The sequence below is a fragment of the Atractosteus spatula genome, chromosome 4, assembly GCF_055471065.1.
Source record: "Atractosteus spatula isolate fAtrSpa1 chromosome 4, fAtrSpa1.hap1, whole genome shotgun sequence".
Taxonomy (NCBI): Eukaryota; Metazoa; Chordata; class Actinopteri; order Semionotiformes; family Lepisosteidae; genus Atractosteus; species Atractosteus spatula.
The window spans coordinates 48,533,258-48,549,754 of record NC_142709.1 but is presented as its reverse complement, the minus strand read 5'-3'; the positions used below and the strand labels follow the sequence as shown (position 1 = coordinate 48,549,754).

At 39.2% G+C, this 16,497-nt stretch overlaps 2 protein-coding genes across 5 annotated transcripts in view; one reads left to right on the top strand and one right to left on the bottom strand.

The window, feature by feature from the left end:
- Nucleotides 1–16,497, bottom strand: part of arl13b (ARF like GTPase 13B) — a 38,836-nt gene that overhangs the window by 5,532 nt on the left and 16,807 nt on the right. For all 3 annotated transcript variants that reach the window (XM_088913188.1, XM_088913190.1, XM_088913189.1), the window contains 4 exons: nt 4,127–4,232; nt 2,799–3,001; nt 1,713–1,827; nt 2–248 (listed from right to left, as the gene is read on the bottom strand). In XM_088913188.1, coding sequence (XP_088769314.1) covers nt 2–248; nt 1,713–1,827; nt 2,799–3,001; nt 4,127–4,232 — 671 coding nt within the window. The remainder of the gene's footprint in view (nt 1; nt 249–1,712; nt 1,828–2,798; nt 3,002–4,126; nt 4,233–16,497) is intronic.
- stx19 (syntaxin 19) lies at nt 8,387–16,467 on the top strand. 2 transcript variants are annotated; one of them, XM_088913194.1, is made up of 2 exons: nt 8,387–8,680; nt 13,667–16,467. In XM_088913194.1, exon 2 carries the CDS (start codon nt 13,789–13,791, stop codon nt 14,665–14,667), a length of 879 nt encoding a protein of 292 aa, XP_088769320.1. In that variant the 5' UTR covers nt 8,387–8,680; nt 13,667–13,788; the 3' UTR covers nt 14,668–16,467. The 2 variants fall into 2 exon arrangements, with proteins under 2 accessions (XP_088769320.1, XP_088769321.1); XM_088913195.1 differs by having other exon boundaries at nt 8,430–8,680; nt 13,652–16,467.

Here is a 16,497-nt window from a genome sequence, read left to right as displayed (position 1 = left end):
CCCAAGTCGGTGCTGTCGGGTGTCTGCCTGTCGCTCTCCTCCTCCCCCTCTTCTTCCTCCTGCTGCAGCTGCTGGCTCAGTGCGGTGCTGTAGTTGTGCAGCATGCTGTTGTCATTATCCCTGGGGCTGTGCTCTCCGCCACCTGCCTCCATCTCCTCTAACTGCCCTGGCATCGGGGGTGCCGCCTCCACCTTATTATCTGACTGGTTGCTCTGTTTCTCTTTCTGTTTTCTCAGCTTGTCTTCATTCTAAATCCAAGAGACCAAGACAGTCAACTGCTACAGAGGTGAACATATATCTAGACACAGGGGTAGATGGACACATTAACAAATTAACATATTATTTATTTTGTTAAGGAATGTTAATATAGTTTGATCACTGCTGTCCAGAAAGACCATCTTGATCACGGTCTGCAAAAATTGTTATGGCACAATTGTGTCTGTCTGGTGAGATCGAGAATGTTCAATTACTGACAACAGTAATTATTAGCATGTCTAATTGTTTTCAGAATGTTTCAGAAAAAGTTCAGTTTTATTCAAGACAGAAAAATGCATACTTGCAAAACTACATGTGAAAGACTAAAAATAACATGTGACAGAGCGTGGATTTACAAGCTCAGTTAAACAGAATACAATTGTTCAGCCTAGAGATACTGCTGCAGGGGAGGCCAAAGAATGGATATCTAAAGACAAGTAAAAGGTATTCCATTCTTATACTTACTGTTTACATTTTTATTATTTGCCTGGTGTTTGCCCAGTCTTGGATTTTGTCTAAATTATTCTGAAGATGCTTTGCTGCTTCCACAATGTTTGCTCGTCTTCATATTTTGAAATCAAATGCAAACCTGAGTAACTTATCATACCAGATTATTATAGATCGGCCAGGGCCAGGTGGAGTATTCACCCTTCATCTTTATCTGTTAATATCCATAAACCAGTTATCAGTCCAAATATACTATATGCATTGCCTTAAATGCCTGCCACCTGCAATTTAAGAAGCAATCTTTAATGAGGGCCTTGTATCAGTTCTCTGCTTGTATACAGAACATCATATATTATGTAAATTACTTTTGTTGTTTTATTAGTAAAGTAAGACCTTAACCTTTTCTAAATGCATATACTGTAGAGTGTGCTCAAGAATGATATTGGTATATAGTATAAATATTCTAATTTTGTTCTAATGAGTGTTTCCACAGCCTTCCATGTAATAACAATTATTGGTCTACATTACTTGAATTATTGTTTCCTTAAGAAGAACTAGCAAAATATCTCCAGGGCTTGATGTTTTATCTTAAGTGCTTCAAGTACAGTACCTGCAACACATCTCCTGTTTCTATGCTCCAGTAAAATAACACTGAACTTTTGAATTTCCTCAGTCTGTGGCAAGTTGTCGATTTGTTTTCTTTCTAAACACCAGGGGATGTATTATTTTAATACGTTTTCCATTTTTCCTATCATCTAAATGATTATGACCTCTGAGACACGCTTCAGTATTTACAGTTAGTTTTCTGCTGTAATACTGATTTTCTTTTATTTTTAACCTGTTGAAATTGTTTCTATCTCCGTCTCCGACTTTCTAATTCTCTTTTTTAGCTTTTCTCCCAGTTCATTACTTAGCTTTTCCACCACCAGCGTTGCTTGGGTTCTTTCAATCAAGTGTACCGAATCAGGTTGGCGTAGAGTCCCCTCTCACTGCCCCATACAGGCACATACCTCTGTGATGACATGGCTGATGGGTTGGAAGGGGTTCGCCATAGTACCATCTTCCTCCTCCTCCTCCTGGACGGTCCGTCCCTCTTGCTCGGCCTGCACCCTCTCTCTCTGTTCCCTGTTGAGGAAAACACTCCAAATATGTAGGCAAGCCGAGAGAAGAGCACTGAGACCGAACAGACTCCTGTGCATTCCAACGCAGCCCTAAAAGGGAGGATCCCAGAGTCCCGTTAGTAATAGTTTCCAAGAGATCCAGAGGAGTCATTCTTTCAATAAGTGAGGCCATTCCTGACATGAACATTATCTTTTGGAAGAACCATTTGTTTTAATAATTATGGTGGTTTTCTACAAGCTCTGTTTTACAGGTACATAGATGAAACAGGTTTCCTATCTTTCTCAAGAGGCATATTTGTTTTCTTTCAACACTTGCAATATGGAGTCTACATATTATGAAACCTTTTTGTTATCTGTGTCTTGCAAAAGCACCCACTTCCTTCCAAATGATTTTTCTGTGCAGGTCTTCCTGACATTTGACTTTGTTCACTCATAAAGCCTTTTTGAGCATTCAAGTTTTGAAAATGAAAAATGTTAAATTTAACATTTTTTTTTTAATTTAAAACTATTCATTTTAAAACTGTAGACATCTTTTAAAATTCAACAAAATGGGACAACAATGGAAGGGGGTAAATACTTCTGTATATTCTATATTGCACTGTATATTCTTTCACCGGTATAACTAAAACAAAGAAATATTTCAAAAGATATAATAAGGTAAGAAATCGCATCAGAAAGGGGAAAGGAGAATGAAAGACAGCTAATGAAGCTTTCATTAGACAAACTATTTTGACACCTGCTTCAACACTTTAAAACGTTCTGCATGATTCTGAACTTTTTCCTATAATTACCCTGAACTTGCTTTACGTCCTCAACATTTCAAAAAGTGCTTTCCTGTGTGGTATCATCATTTTATTGTAAGTGAATACGCCTTGCCGTGTTTCCTCTGTGTGCTTTGCTTTAACAAAAAAATTCTACTGCAGACAAAAAATATTATTAGGGAAAAAATGCAGTCATGGAAATGTTGGGCCGTACCTTTCCTCTCGAACCCTGCGCACACGCTCAGCTCTCTCCCGTTTCTCCTGCTCCTCCTGGGCCTTCTGCTCTGCCGTATCCTTCTGCACACGCTCATTTAGCGCCTCGTAGTCTTTGGCGATGTTGTTCAGCAGCCAGCTAAGACCTTTCCTGATGGACTTATCCAGCTTTTTCCCATACCCAATAACAGCTGAACAGGGCTCCTGGAAGAGGTATGTAACATCCAATCATTTTCTAATTAATTTATCCAATACAGGGTGGCGGGAGTGCCAGAGCCTGTACTAGCAAGCAATGGGCACAAGGCAGGGTACAACCTGGATGTGACGCCAGTCCATCACAGGGCAAATGCAAATACAAAAGAATGTTTTTGGACTGTGGGAGGAAACTGGAGCCCCAAGAGGAAACCCACACAAACACAGGGAGAACATACAAACTCCATGCAGGTGTCATCTCAGGTCCACAATTGAGTCCCAGATCTGTGAGGCAGCAATGCTAACCACTGCACCATCATGCCGCCCCACAATTTAACTTACTGCAATCACAATGCAGTTGGGAAGCACCAGAAAGTTCACAACTTGGTGTAAAATAATCTGTAATTCTAGACCTACTGTAGAAAATAAAAATCAGGACTGGCACTGTACGCATGGAGACAAGCTTCTATTCAGCTTCTTTGGAAATGTATTTTTTTCCTGTAAAAATGACCTCCTTATAATACTGCACAAACACAACTGAAGTAATTTAAACATCAACATTTTGGATTGACACAAAAAACTATGTGTGCTTTACTGTGTAGCCATCACAACAATCCCTGTCCTTAAAAAACTTTTAAAAAGACTGAGGTTCTGCCTTTGTTTCCAGCCATAAGGAAGGTTAACATGATTCGTCATAAACCCAGTGGTGTTTTCTTAATTAAACCTTTATGGTTTTTCTTTGTAAGAATTTACTGAATGGGGAGTAACTATTTCACTGCAGTAATGTTCTCTTTTATTTGAAAATCAGAAAAGAGTTCGCACTTTATTCAAAAAGCATCAAAAAGAAGGCCTTTGACCCAACACACAGTGTCCTTTACATATTCTGAAAAGGCCTACTGACCTTGATCACTGCCAGATATAAAATTACATTAATTCATTAAATTGGAGATGAATGCATAGACTGCTTTGCATGATAAAAAAGTTGTACTTTATAACTTCTACTAAGAGAGCATTCTGTATATAAATACAATATATGCATGTCATAGTGAGTGGCTTTCACTCCTACATTTAAGGTTCACATGTACATTTCCTTACAGTTGTACAATCTGATACACAAAATGTCTCAGGAACACTTACAATTTGACACAGGCATTTGTTCTCATTCACCAGTTTTTCCAGAGAAAGATACTCAATGATGTCGGCTTCTGCCAAGGCCCCATCTCGATCCTGCTTGTTAGCCAGCCTGAAAGAGAGCAAAGCCTTCTGAGTTGTCATGGGTCACAGGCACAGATTAAATAAAATGATGCAAGCATGGCTATTACTGACAAACGAGTAAATTTATCACAATGCAAGCCACACCTTTGAAACTACAATTTAGTTTTTATAATAATAATAATCATAATAGCTTCCACTTACAGTATATAGAACACAGAGATTCAGGACCTCGGTTTTACATCTCATCAGAAAGACGGTGCCTTTTTATAGTATAGTATATACTATATAGTATATACTGGGGTATTGGGACTGACAGACCGCGGAGTGAGCACTCCCTACTGGTCCCACTAATACCTTTTTAGCAAAGTATTTAGCCTAGCCTGTAAATGGGTTATCTGAACTAATATTTTCAACTGAAATAATTTCTGAACAGGTCTGTCTCTCTCATCCTAGCGTTAATCCCGCATCAGCAGGGTCCGCTTGTTGGCACGCCCGTCTCCATTTGGTGGTTTGAACCAAATCTTTGAGCTGACGTTGCCATTAAATGCGACAGAGAATACTCCAACCGGCGCGTCGCTCCGCCTGCCGTTGGAGTTGGGGGGGGAGGAGAACAAAGTAATGTAGCCAATTCATAGAGAGGGATTATTAGGAGGCATAGGAAATTTGGCCAGGACACCGGGGTTACACCCCTACCAGGGTTACCCTGGGATTTTTAATGACCACAGAGAGTCAGGACCTCAGTTTTACGTCTCTTCCGAAAGACAGCACTTGTTTACAGTATAGTGTCCCCGTCACTATACTGGGGCATTAGGACCCACATGGACCGCAGGGTGAGCGCCCCTGCTGGCCTCACTAACACCTCTTCCAGCAGCAACCTTAGTTTTTCCCAGTAGGTCTCCCATCCAGGTACTGGCCAGGCTCACACCTGCTTAGCTTCAGTGGGCTGCCAATTTTAAGTTGCAGGGTGACATGGCTGCTGGCTAATTTCTGATCAGGTCTGTATTAAAGGAAATTACTACATACTGATACAAACATAAAAATACAATTTTTTTCCAAACTTAAGTTTTGTGGTAATTCTTTGCAAAATCCTTATGCAATAAGTAAATTTCACACTGTGTATCTTTTTTGCAGGTTTCTGTGACATTCAATCTTCTTCAAATATATAGTATGATTGTGTTTGATCATTACAGTTTTGAAAAAGGCTAATATGAAAAATATATATATTGTCTGTCATCAAATTGTGATATTACTGGAAGGGGGTGAATACTTTTTAAGACATTGCACACATTAGTATAACAAGCACTGTACCGCAAACAGCAAATATTTGACACAACAACTGTAAGTCATGCTTCCAGAGCTCAGCAGTAAGTTAGTCGCTGAACTGATGCACAGCTTCCTTGAAATGATTCATATCAAAACAAGGATAATGTCATTAATGTTTTAACAAAACAACTATTTGTTGTTATGAAAGCATAAACACTCTGAGCTAAGTACGTGGCAAACTAGTGCAACAGTTACACTGTTTGGTTTACATTGGTTTTAAGGAGAAAAGCGAAAGGGTTCTGTTGTAGTAAAACCACCAAAAAAGATCCGCCAATGCCAGATGAAACCTGTACCTCCTGGTTTATATCAAAGAGGAAAGCAAGTGTGACCCCCACCCCACCCAGTCCTGCTTTGCCCATATCTTTACTCCTTCACACACGCACAAACCCACATCATCAACTCCCTTTCTCCCAGTGTGTAATACCACTTCACAGAAAAATAAAATAAAACTACTGCTGTGAATTTTGCTTTGGGCAAGCCTTTTATTTTCCTAATATGAATACTGGTACAAAAATTGCTAAACCGGTTTTCCACTCTCGAGATGACTCACCAAATCCAATAGGTCTGACAGTTCTGCTACCGAAAAAGCACTGTTTCCCCAAATATTTGTCCTCATCCAGAAGTAGGCAGAACTTGGGGCATTTGAGACAATTACATATATGTTTTATAAAGTACATGTGGAAATTATGATGTGAAGTATATCTTTTTAAGGACAAAATAAAATGTTTTCAACTATAATGCCTAGTTTTAGAAAACTAGATTAAAAAGCAGCAGTCACTGCAATTAAAGTACAATATAAAAAGCAGGGCAGGATGTCCTCTTCTGTTCTTGAGGCTGTGCAGTAATGGAAGTACTGTCATGGGTAATATAAGAAAAGAAGCAGCTGTGTTATACCAAACAAAGTCAAATCGTTGCATTATTTGTGACAAGCAGCGCAAAAGTTCTCCTTTCTTCCTAGTATGGTACGGCGGGAAAGGAGTGTTCGATCAGCTTTGCAAATCTCATTAAAATTACATCAAGGTTCATATAGAGATTACTGGTATACAGTACATCACACTATAAACCAGAGACAGGTTTATGTTAGCCTGAGAAACAGAGTAATGTAATACTGCTAAAATCTTAGGAATTCACAATCATGTGAACATACGGATAAGTAGATGTTTGTTGTTTTCTGCAAGTGTAACAACCACCCCCACACCCCACCAAATCCTTCTTTAACCTTGAAAGGAGATCCAGCACCACATACAGCTGAATTTTCACACACTGGTTTATAACCATCAGCACGCAGAGAGCTGATCTTAACGCTTACCAAGAATGGAACAGACAGGTGTAGCAGATAGCAGAACTTGACTGATTGCCAAATTTTCCTTTGTAGGTGAAGGCTGTCAGTCTGGAATCTTAAATATTCTAAATTAATGTTTAACATAATATTAGAATAAAAAAGTGCAGCCATTCCAGCGAATGCAAGAATTAAACTATATTAACACTATATGATACGTGTATGTACTGTATCAAATAGATACAGTTTTTTACTAATTTTTTTACTGACAAACATTGCATTGTTTTCCTTCAGTGAGAAGGCAAGAAGCATTAGAAATGATGGCAGTCTGAGATTTTTTTCAATTATAGCCTAGCTTTAGGCACCAAACAGAATTAAACAAAGCTTAAACAAAAGATAACTTTTGACATTTTAAACAAACAATCAGAGTTGAGAAAAATAAGTCTTCAAATGTTTGAGCAATTTTTGAAGATTCTAAATGAAGCTGCTTTTCACATCAGTCTGGAGCAGTGGCTGTTCACATCAGTGACCCAACACCTGAAACCTAACCAGGTTTGCTCTCTCAGGCTGATTCTGGTCCAGGAGGATCTGATCTTCTTGCCTGAAAGTGAGGTCTTGTGGTCATACTTATTTCAGAGTTAGAACTAAGAGCTCTTCTTCTGGGTTCTACAGGACAGGAGCCAAGGAGAGACCCCACTCAAGCCCAGGAGAGAGCCCAAGACTACTACTAACACTAAACCTGCTAATACAAAAAGTGTAAATTTAGCACAAAAAGTGTAGTGCATCTCAAAAAGTAGGACAGAGACCTACCAGTCCTTTGTGTTTTTTTTCTTCTTCTGAGCCCATTAATGGAATAAACACCTATGATTAATTGACTGTAAACGTACAGATTCTCTTCCTCTAGGACAGACTTGGGCACACCTGATATAAGGAACTATGTTTTACAATAGACATTATGTTTATCAGGTTTACCTAGAGTGGACTGTATTTCAACACCTAAATGATCAATCTAATTTTGCACATTACTCTTTTTTCTCCCACAGGATAATACTTTTGGTATCTTTACAAGGAATATTTTATTACGTTAGTGCAAGCAAAAACTTTATTATTTCACCCAGCAATACATTCTCTTGATATTACTTCCTGATACTGTTACTACATTTGTGTGCTATTAAAACACTCATGAATACCATAAAAAACAAAGACGCTATTTCTACGTTTTATTTTTACGTCAGTTGCTAAGTTTTTCTCTCTTATTTTAAAAGAAAGTGTAATAAACACAAAATAAGTGTTTTGGACTAACATTCCCACTGCTAAAACAATAGCTTCACGTATTCAGTGCACTGAAGGACATGTCTGAAAACAATCAGAACTGTTTCACACTCAGGGGTAACCCCCTGAATACAATACTTTTGAGACAAAAGGCACTTTGAAAGTGAACAGCATGCTTTCTTCCCCGTTGACATAATTACGTCATCCTGCGATCAGAGATAGCCTAATAAGCCTCAGTCAGTTTCACCCTATTGGCCAGGCAGAGCACTTCTGTGGCTAGATGGGCTGGGCTTATAACTGGCTGAACCTGATTTCCCAGGAGCACTGTTTTTGTCTATCTGCTGTCCTGATGTCATGGTTAACTTTGACTTGAACACACGCTAGGTTCTTGGAATGTTTTCTTGAGCGATTTGGAGAGGTCAAAGCTAAAGCAAAATCGGTGCCCTGAGGACCTGTACCATGGGGAAATGCTCAGACTGACGGGATTTTGTGTCGCTGTTCTTTTTCAGTACCTACCATGCTACTCGTTTCAGTGGAGCTAACACCTGCTTACATGTCCTTCCTGTGAAAGGTGTTTCAATCTTTGAGGAATACACAACAAGGTAACCAGAATTTTTCCTCTAAAAATCTTTTCATACACATTTTCTAAGACAAAGAACAAAAGAAAGCCTGTAGTGTTCTACAGACCATTATTTAGTGTTCTTTTGGTCATTCTTAGTTTTAAAAGTTTCTTTTAAGAAAAAAACAGGTTAAGTGTTTGAAAAAGCAGGATTATTATATTCAGATGGGTTTTTAAAAGAACAAACAGAAGAACTATATGTAGAAGTCTGAATAAATGTATTTTCTCATTTATTAGAAGTTTGCAAAAACTCAGAGGATTTTAAAGTTTTACAAAACAACCTAACTGCAAGCAAGCAAAATGTTTTTAATATCACTCCACATCACGATACAGGATGTGGAGTGAACAGGTTTAACACTGGTTCACATAGGTGGAATCTGAACTATGTTCCGCTATCCATAGGAATCTATGTCCTGGGCTCACCCAGTCAATGCAGACTCAGTAAAGGAAGTAGCTGCAGGTGAAGAAACTTGTCACAGCTCAAAACACAGGTTTGAGTTCCTCAAGGCAGACTCTAAGAGAGAGGAGCACCTGTACAAGATGTCTTTCAGAAGAAAGAAGGAAGAGAGTTTGGTTAGAGCTAGGTACAGATACTGTATACATTCCTTTTAGCCTTATGTAGCATGATAATTTATTTATACAATCCAGGAAACATGAAGCAATTTGAAAAAAAGGTTTGGCTTTCTCTTAGAGGTCAACCTTTTATGTAGATATTATGTATTCTAAAAATGACCAGAGATCATGTATTTGTAATTGTGCTATACTGGACAAAGTCATTTTAATAAAAGATGGTACTGAAACTCAAAGCTTATTTTATTTAAAACGTTAACAGAATAAAGTTAATAAAGAGGTAAAGTCAATAAATTCACCATTTTTGTTTTCAGCAATGATCTGCAAAGCAAACTTTGTGAATGACTGTATTTACAACATAGATCCTGTATCCAGACCAAGACACACTGAAAGCCTTATCAACCATTTTTTTTCAGCATTACTTGCACAAGTGTCAGTAGTGTTGACTTACTACACTTGTTAAGTAGGAAAAAGGTTTTGACTTTAAGCCAACAGAACTGCAATGTCTACTTTAATAATAATAATGTAAGATGATAACTAAGTACATACCTTTACCATACAAACTAGTTTTATTAAAATATTATTCCCTTTGCAAAGCTTCAAAAGAGTAAAGAAGAATTTTGTTTGGCTTCTGTTTACTGCTGTAAAAAAAAACTCCTGGCTTCAACAAAGATGACTATAATGGCGAGGATGAATGTTAAGAATGGATTTCAAAAGGACTAAATGGTAAAATGCCTTCATTGGTAGTAAAAATTATACCCATGTTTTGTCTGGGGAAAAACATGACACTTTAATAAAAAGTAATCAAGACCATTAAAACAGAGTAAACTCACAGCCCCAGCAGTCCTATGAGAATTTAGAAATGTTATAAAATATCATGTAAGAACTATCCCCGTTGAGTACAGCCTCATTTAGAAAAGTCATACTGAAGGCAAGAAACTGTTATGGATGTGTTTTGACTAACTTTTTTGCATATTAAGATTAAAAATACTGTCTTTGCTTTAGCATGGCCTATAATGGCCAAGGAAAATTAATGTACACTGCCTTATGACGCACTGTGGTATGGGAGTGAGGTGGTCGGCAGAATTAGTCAGATTCCTGTTTGTTTTTGTGTTTTCTTTGAAGTACAGAGACTTTGGGTTATACAATGCCTGCAATACTTTGTTGATCAGCTGATACTTATTAAACTAATCTGCAGCTGCACCATACAGAACAGTTATGCAATTCATTAATTAGGTCCTGGGGAAAGGGAAAGTTCCAAAAGACAGCCTCTTGAGTATTTACACTCAAGGTCTGTGAAACTGCAGCATTGTGTTGAACAATAGCAACTCTTACATTAATAAGCTTTACCCCCAAGGAGATTGGTTTAGTTATGAAGGCTGTAAAGTAGCATTTACTTTCTTCACAGTTCCCAATCACAACAAGGTTACACCAAGTCAGTAATCTCTGGCTCTGGAAGGGTTGACGACATAAGAACGTTTATTAAAACCACACAGGAAGAATCCCAACCCCCTTCCTCCCCTGCCGTCTCCCCAAAGGTTACATTCACATGCTCTCTGCTAAACTTTATTCATCTGCCAGTGTTTCACAGCTCCACCAGGAGAAAAAAAATAAGGCAATGGCATGGGAGAGAGATCTGAAAGCACACAAATAAATCAGTTAAGAAAACTCCTGTCCCCATGTCTGTCAGGTTCAGGACAGTTCAGCATGCGAAATTTCAAAGATGAAGATATAAATGACAGACTGCTCCTGAAGACAAACTGTAAAATGGCCTCCTAATAATCCCCATTTATGAACTGGCTTCATTACTCTGCTCTCCTCTGATAGCTGATAGCTGATGTGTGGTGAGTGTTCTGGCGCACTATGGCTGCCGTCGCATCATCCAGGTGGGGCTGCACATTGGTGGTGGTGGAGGGGAGTCCCCATTACCTGTAAAGCGCTTTGAGTGGAGTGTGCAGGAAAGCGCTATATAAGTGTAAGCAATAATAAAAAAAGTTCCAAAACGTTTGTGTAAAAAATAGGTAAGTGTAACCACTGTAAATGGCTTTTGATAAAAGGGTCAGCTAAAGAAAATCTTAGTATTATTATAACTACTATTAAGTCACCATGTCTAAACAGATGTTAATGCCCATATATCTAGCAAAGTGTAATATGTAAAGATTATTTTCAATCCATGATTCCTCATAAATCTGCTATTACTCCTGTTCTTTCCGCTAATCTAATGTGTAATAACCATAAATACACTAATTTCAGACTAATTCATATGTAAATTTGGTATGATCAGGTTTAACTTGGATGAATTGAGATTGGATGAGTAAAATGCAACTATTTACTTTCATCCTAGCAGGATATGTCCAGCACTGATTGTAGGGGTGTTATCCCAGTGTCCTGGCCAAATTTCTCTCCTGGCCTTTACCAATCATAGCTTCCTAATAAACCCTATTTATGAATTGGCTTCAGCACTCGGCTCTCCTCCCCACTGTTGTGTGGCGAGTGTACTGGTGTACTTTGGCTGCTGTTGCATCATCCAGGTGGGGACTGCACATTGGTGGTTGAGGGGAATCCCCATTAAGGTCCACACTGTAAAGTGCTTTGAGTGGAGTTTCCAGAAAAGTGCTATATAAGTGTAAGGGTTATTTATTGATTATTTTTAGTCAATTGAGATTTAAAAACTAGTTTTTAAAGTCTAAAACTCTTGACGTTGGGTGGTTAGAATTATACTGATCAGCTTGGAAAAAATCAAGACTTTGCCATGGCTCTTGAGGCTTTGCTAAAAGTATACAAACACCAATCCGCCTTCTTGATGTTGTTTTCTAAGGCAGTGCAATTATTACTTTAACTTCAGATATAAAAGGTATGATTTTCTTTCTAATCATACATTTTCTTTGCAGTGTTTACCTTTTATTCCTACTGTACATCCCACAAACATTTTGTTTGCAAGCAAGTTTGTCTCATCTTTGTAATGTTCAACTTAGAAATGGTAAACAGACAAAACATTTTTTTGAAAAGGAACAAGTAATAGGTTTATTCCATGCTGAAAGAAAGAAGAAAGAAAACACAATGTTTCGGCCGTGGAGCCTTCTTCAGGTGTGAAGTGGGAAAAACATTTTTTTTCCCCCACTAGACAAAAAGAAATGGACATTACGAATAAAAAGCAGGAAAGTTTGCGCTGGAGCTTCTTAAAGTAGCTGCTGTAACTACTTTGTACAGTTCAGTACACACGTTTGAGTGTGCGCTGGGTGTTTTATCAAATCCCATATTTTCACATTGTTGAGGTATACTGACAAGTGAGCAAGAACACTGCACAGCAGACTGACACAGAACGCTGTTGTGGCTCTAGCTTGTTCCTGCACTTAAAAAGAGATGCCCATCTAGGGACATGCCTCCAGCCTATACCCACTTTAGCAAACTGCTATCAGGCTGTGGGATCATTGCAGCATTAACGAGCTGCTTCCAAGCCCTTGAGATATGATCTTCTAACAAATCACTTACTCGTAGAGCACAAAGCCTGATGTGCTTTAAATTCTGTAGAAATATATATAAAAGGTTGGAAGAATTTGTTTACCTTAAACACAGCATCTAGAAATTAGACCAGTGAGTAGAAGATCCAAAAATCTTCTAAAATGAACCTAATCATTTTGCTTTGCATACTGCTGATAGAGCTGTTGAAAAGGAAGCAAGGGGCTTTTGTTAATGAAAGAAAATAATCAAGGAACAGTGACTTGGGACAGGAAACCCAATGGTCTTCTGAAGTGCTGGAAGAACTTCAGACACTGAGGCCCCTAAGTCTTTATTCTAGTGTGGCTGTTTACACTTACTAATGGGCACACCCCTCACAGGGACTACATAGGAAATATCAAAAAGCAAGGTAACAGTGCAGTTTCCTCCTCTGTAGCAACTGAAAATACTGAAAATATACAGTACTTAAAATACTTTAAATGATAATGCCTTTGATCAAGTCACGCTTGGCCTTCTTTAGTTTCATGAGTTGACAGAATATTCCTGATTTCGATAAATAACTTCATTGATTATTACACACTTGTATTAATTATTAATACAGGATTCACAGACCTGCTGGTAGCACAGAATCAGAATAATCCCAATTGCTGCCAGTGACAGGCATGCTAAGATATTTTGAGCCAGAGTACTTTGATGAACAGATTTATTGCGCTACCAGAAACCACTATAACCATTTAGACCCCATTCGGTGCAAAACTACAGCTGGTATGGTTCCCTTAGGCAGTCAGTAAAAATATAAACGTAAAGAGAGAAGTAAACGATAATAGAAATAATTTTTTTCTCTCTTAGGATGCTGGCAGAAGCAAGATCTCAAGTACTGCAGCCTCTAACCAACTACGGCCTTTTTAATTTATCAACTTGTCAGCTTTCTCTCTTTCAGATTCACAAAACCGCTACGGAACCGGGCCTAATAATGGCACCTCATTTTACAGCAGACTGAACGACAGAGATTAAACCTTAATTAAGTGATCGCGTTAAAAAAAGAATACATTCGGAATAACCATGAAGGATCGCCTAGAGGAGCTCCGGCAGCGAGCTAAAGACGCAGAGATGGAGAAGGAAAAGGACCCTTTTGCGGAGGATGTGACCGACGGGGCGTCATTCAGCCCGCAGGCGGTGGTGTTTGAGACAGAGCCGGGGATAGAGAACTTCCTGAGCGAGGTCCAGCGTATCCGCGACAGCATCAATGACCTGGCGGAAGAGGTGAAGAGGTTCAGCCAGCAGCAGAAGAACCTGGTGGCCACCATGCGCCGCTTCAGCGTCATGAAGAAGGAGAGCAGCGTCACCCGGGACATCAAGCTGCAGGCTGAGAGCCTCCACAGGAAGCTCGACGTGCTGGCCAAGCGGGTCAAGAGCACCGAGGCTGAGCACGGCCCTAACGCTGCGATCACCCGCATCCAGAGCACCCAGTATTCAGCCCTCTTCCGGCACTTCCAGCATGTGATGCGCCAGTACAACGACACCCTGGTCAGCAAGCAGGACAAGTGCAAGCAGTTCATTGTGCTGCAGCTAGAGGTGGCTGGGAAGGAGGTGTCGGAGGACGAGGTGGACGAGATGGTGGAGCAGGGCAAGTGGGAGGTCTTCAACGAGAACGTCTTGAATGAGGTGAAGATCACCAAGGCGCAGCTGACGGAGATCGAGCAGCGCCACAAGGAGCTGATGAACCTGGAGAGCAACATGAAGGACTTGCGAGACCTCTTCCTGGAAATCTACCTCCAGGTTGAGGAGCAGGGCGAGCACATCGAGAACATTGAGTCCAACATCCAGAAGACCCAGGACTTTGTGCAGAAAACAAATGAGAAGTTCAAGCTAGCAGCCAAGTACCGAAAGAAGAACCCTCTGAAAAAGATGTGCTGTTGTTGCTGCCCCTGTTACAAGTAGCAAGGCTATGTCAATTGTAAACTCTAGAATGTAATGTACTGTAGTGCGCTATGTAGGTCGGCTCGAGCACACAGACAAGTGTTACTGTTTTTCATTGCACAGCTGACAGTGATCATCAAGAGAAATGCATTGTTTTACCTATAACAAATTCACAAAGTGATCCATAAAATTATTTTTTTGTAGCAGATGTTCTGACTTTTTTTTTAACAGTCATGATATAGGTAAACTCACTATGCTTATTATCATTTTTCATTAACTGTATTGATCCAACAGGGGATCAATACTGAGTAACAGAGGCTGTGGTTACAAATGGAAACGACACAATCTGTAGAACTGAGAGCATGCTTGGCACCAGGTGACAGGTGTTTTCTAGTGGGAATTTGTCTCATTCCTCTAGTACATCCCAGACAAGCATGTGCTTCTTCACTGGTCCTTTTAGCTTATCTCACAGATGTTCAGTGGGGCTCAAGTCTGGTGCACAGCATAACCATAACAGCATCACATTCTGATCTCTCAAGGAAAGTATTTAGATGAACAACATGAGATGTGTTGTCCTGCTGGAATGTTGTGCACATCAGGATGAGCCTGCAGGAAGGGGAGCAGGTGAAGCTCCAGGATTTAGTCAATGTACTGTAGCACTGTGCAGTTAGATTTCCCTCAATCAATAGAAGTGGAGTTCTGCAGCCATCAGACAGTCCTACCTTGACCCTGACACACCGACCCCTCCATCCACTGGTCTGTTGCCCACAATTAGTGTATTGTTCTGCATGTCCACATCATTTGCACCTGGCTAACCTTCACAGCCTGTAGGTCTTTGGCTTAACACTAAAGAGGACTAGGCTGCTCTGCTGGCACCAATAATCTGATAGGCGTTTTTCACTCAATAAGCAGGGAATAATGGTTCTTATTTACGTTTTTCTTTTTCTTTAATTTTCACCAGGCTTGACATGCTAACAGTTAAATCACCTCTCAAAATTAAATTTTGCACTACTGAAGTGATTTAGTGCTTATGCCACAAAGTCGCTCAAGTGTATCACAGTCACCAATGATGATCAATGAATCAAAATTATGCCACAACATCTAATCTATATCCAGAATATCACATATTGTATTCTTCTAAAAGCACACATGCATAAATAGGGTGATACATTTCTTTTGATGCTTAGTATATATGGCAAGGTTAAAAGGAACTTCCAAATGGAAACAGGACTGACGTAGAGCTTTTTGAATGTGCAAAGATGAATTTTTATATGCACTTTACTACAGGAAAAAATTCCCCTGACAGGGGCCAGTCCTTCACATTTTTATGAAGTAGCATTAATCAAACCTTAACCAAGATTAAAGTCTTCAAAAACACAGATAACACAAAAGAAAAGAATTGTGTATTAATGTGATAGTATTCCATTTAAGGAAAAGTAAAAATAAATGTTACATTTTGCCACTGCTCACTGAAGTTATAGATTTTTTGTCAGGCTTTTACCATAAGGCCCGTGTTTTAAAGATTCTCTGGACATAAAATACAAGAAAATGTCTATGAGATTCTTTATCTTTTTTTGAGTCCTGAAAAGATGACATATGTTAATTAAAATAAATATCAGTTTTGCTTCTTGTTTGAGTTTTGTATAACATGATTGCTCCTCATGATGATTTTTCAGTTTTCTGAGGGGGCATATTTTTGTCTGTTTCATTTAAGAATGTATCTGTAAAAGAGACACATCTATAAACCTTCTGTGCTGCAAAGCTGTGATTTATGTCTTGCCTACACCACTTGAATAAAAAACAAACAAGTCACTAACAAAATGATTTCACTCCTTGGACCATGATATTGGA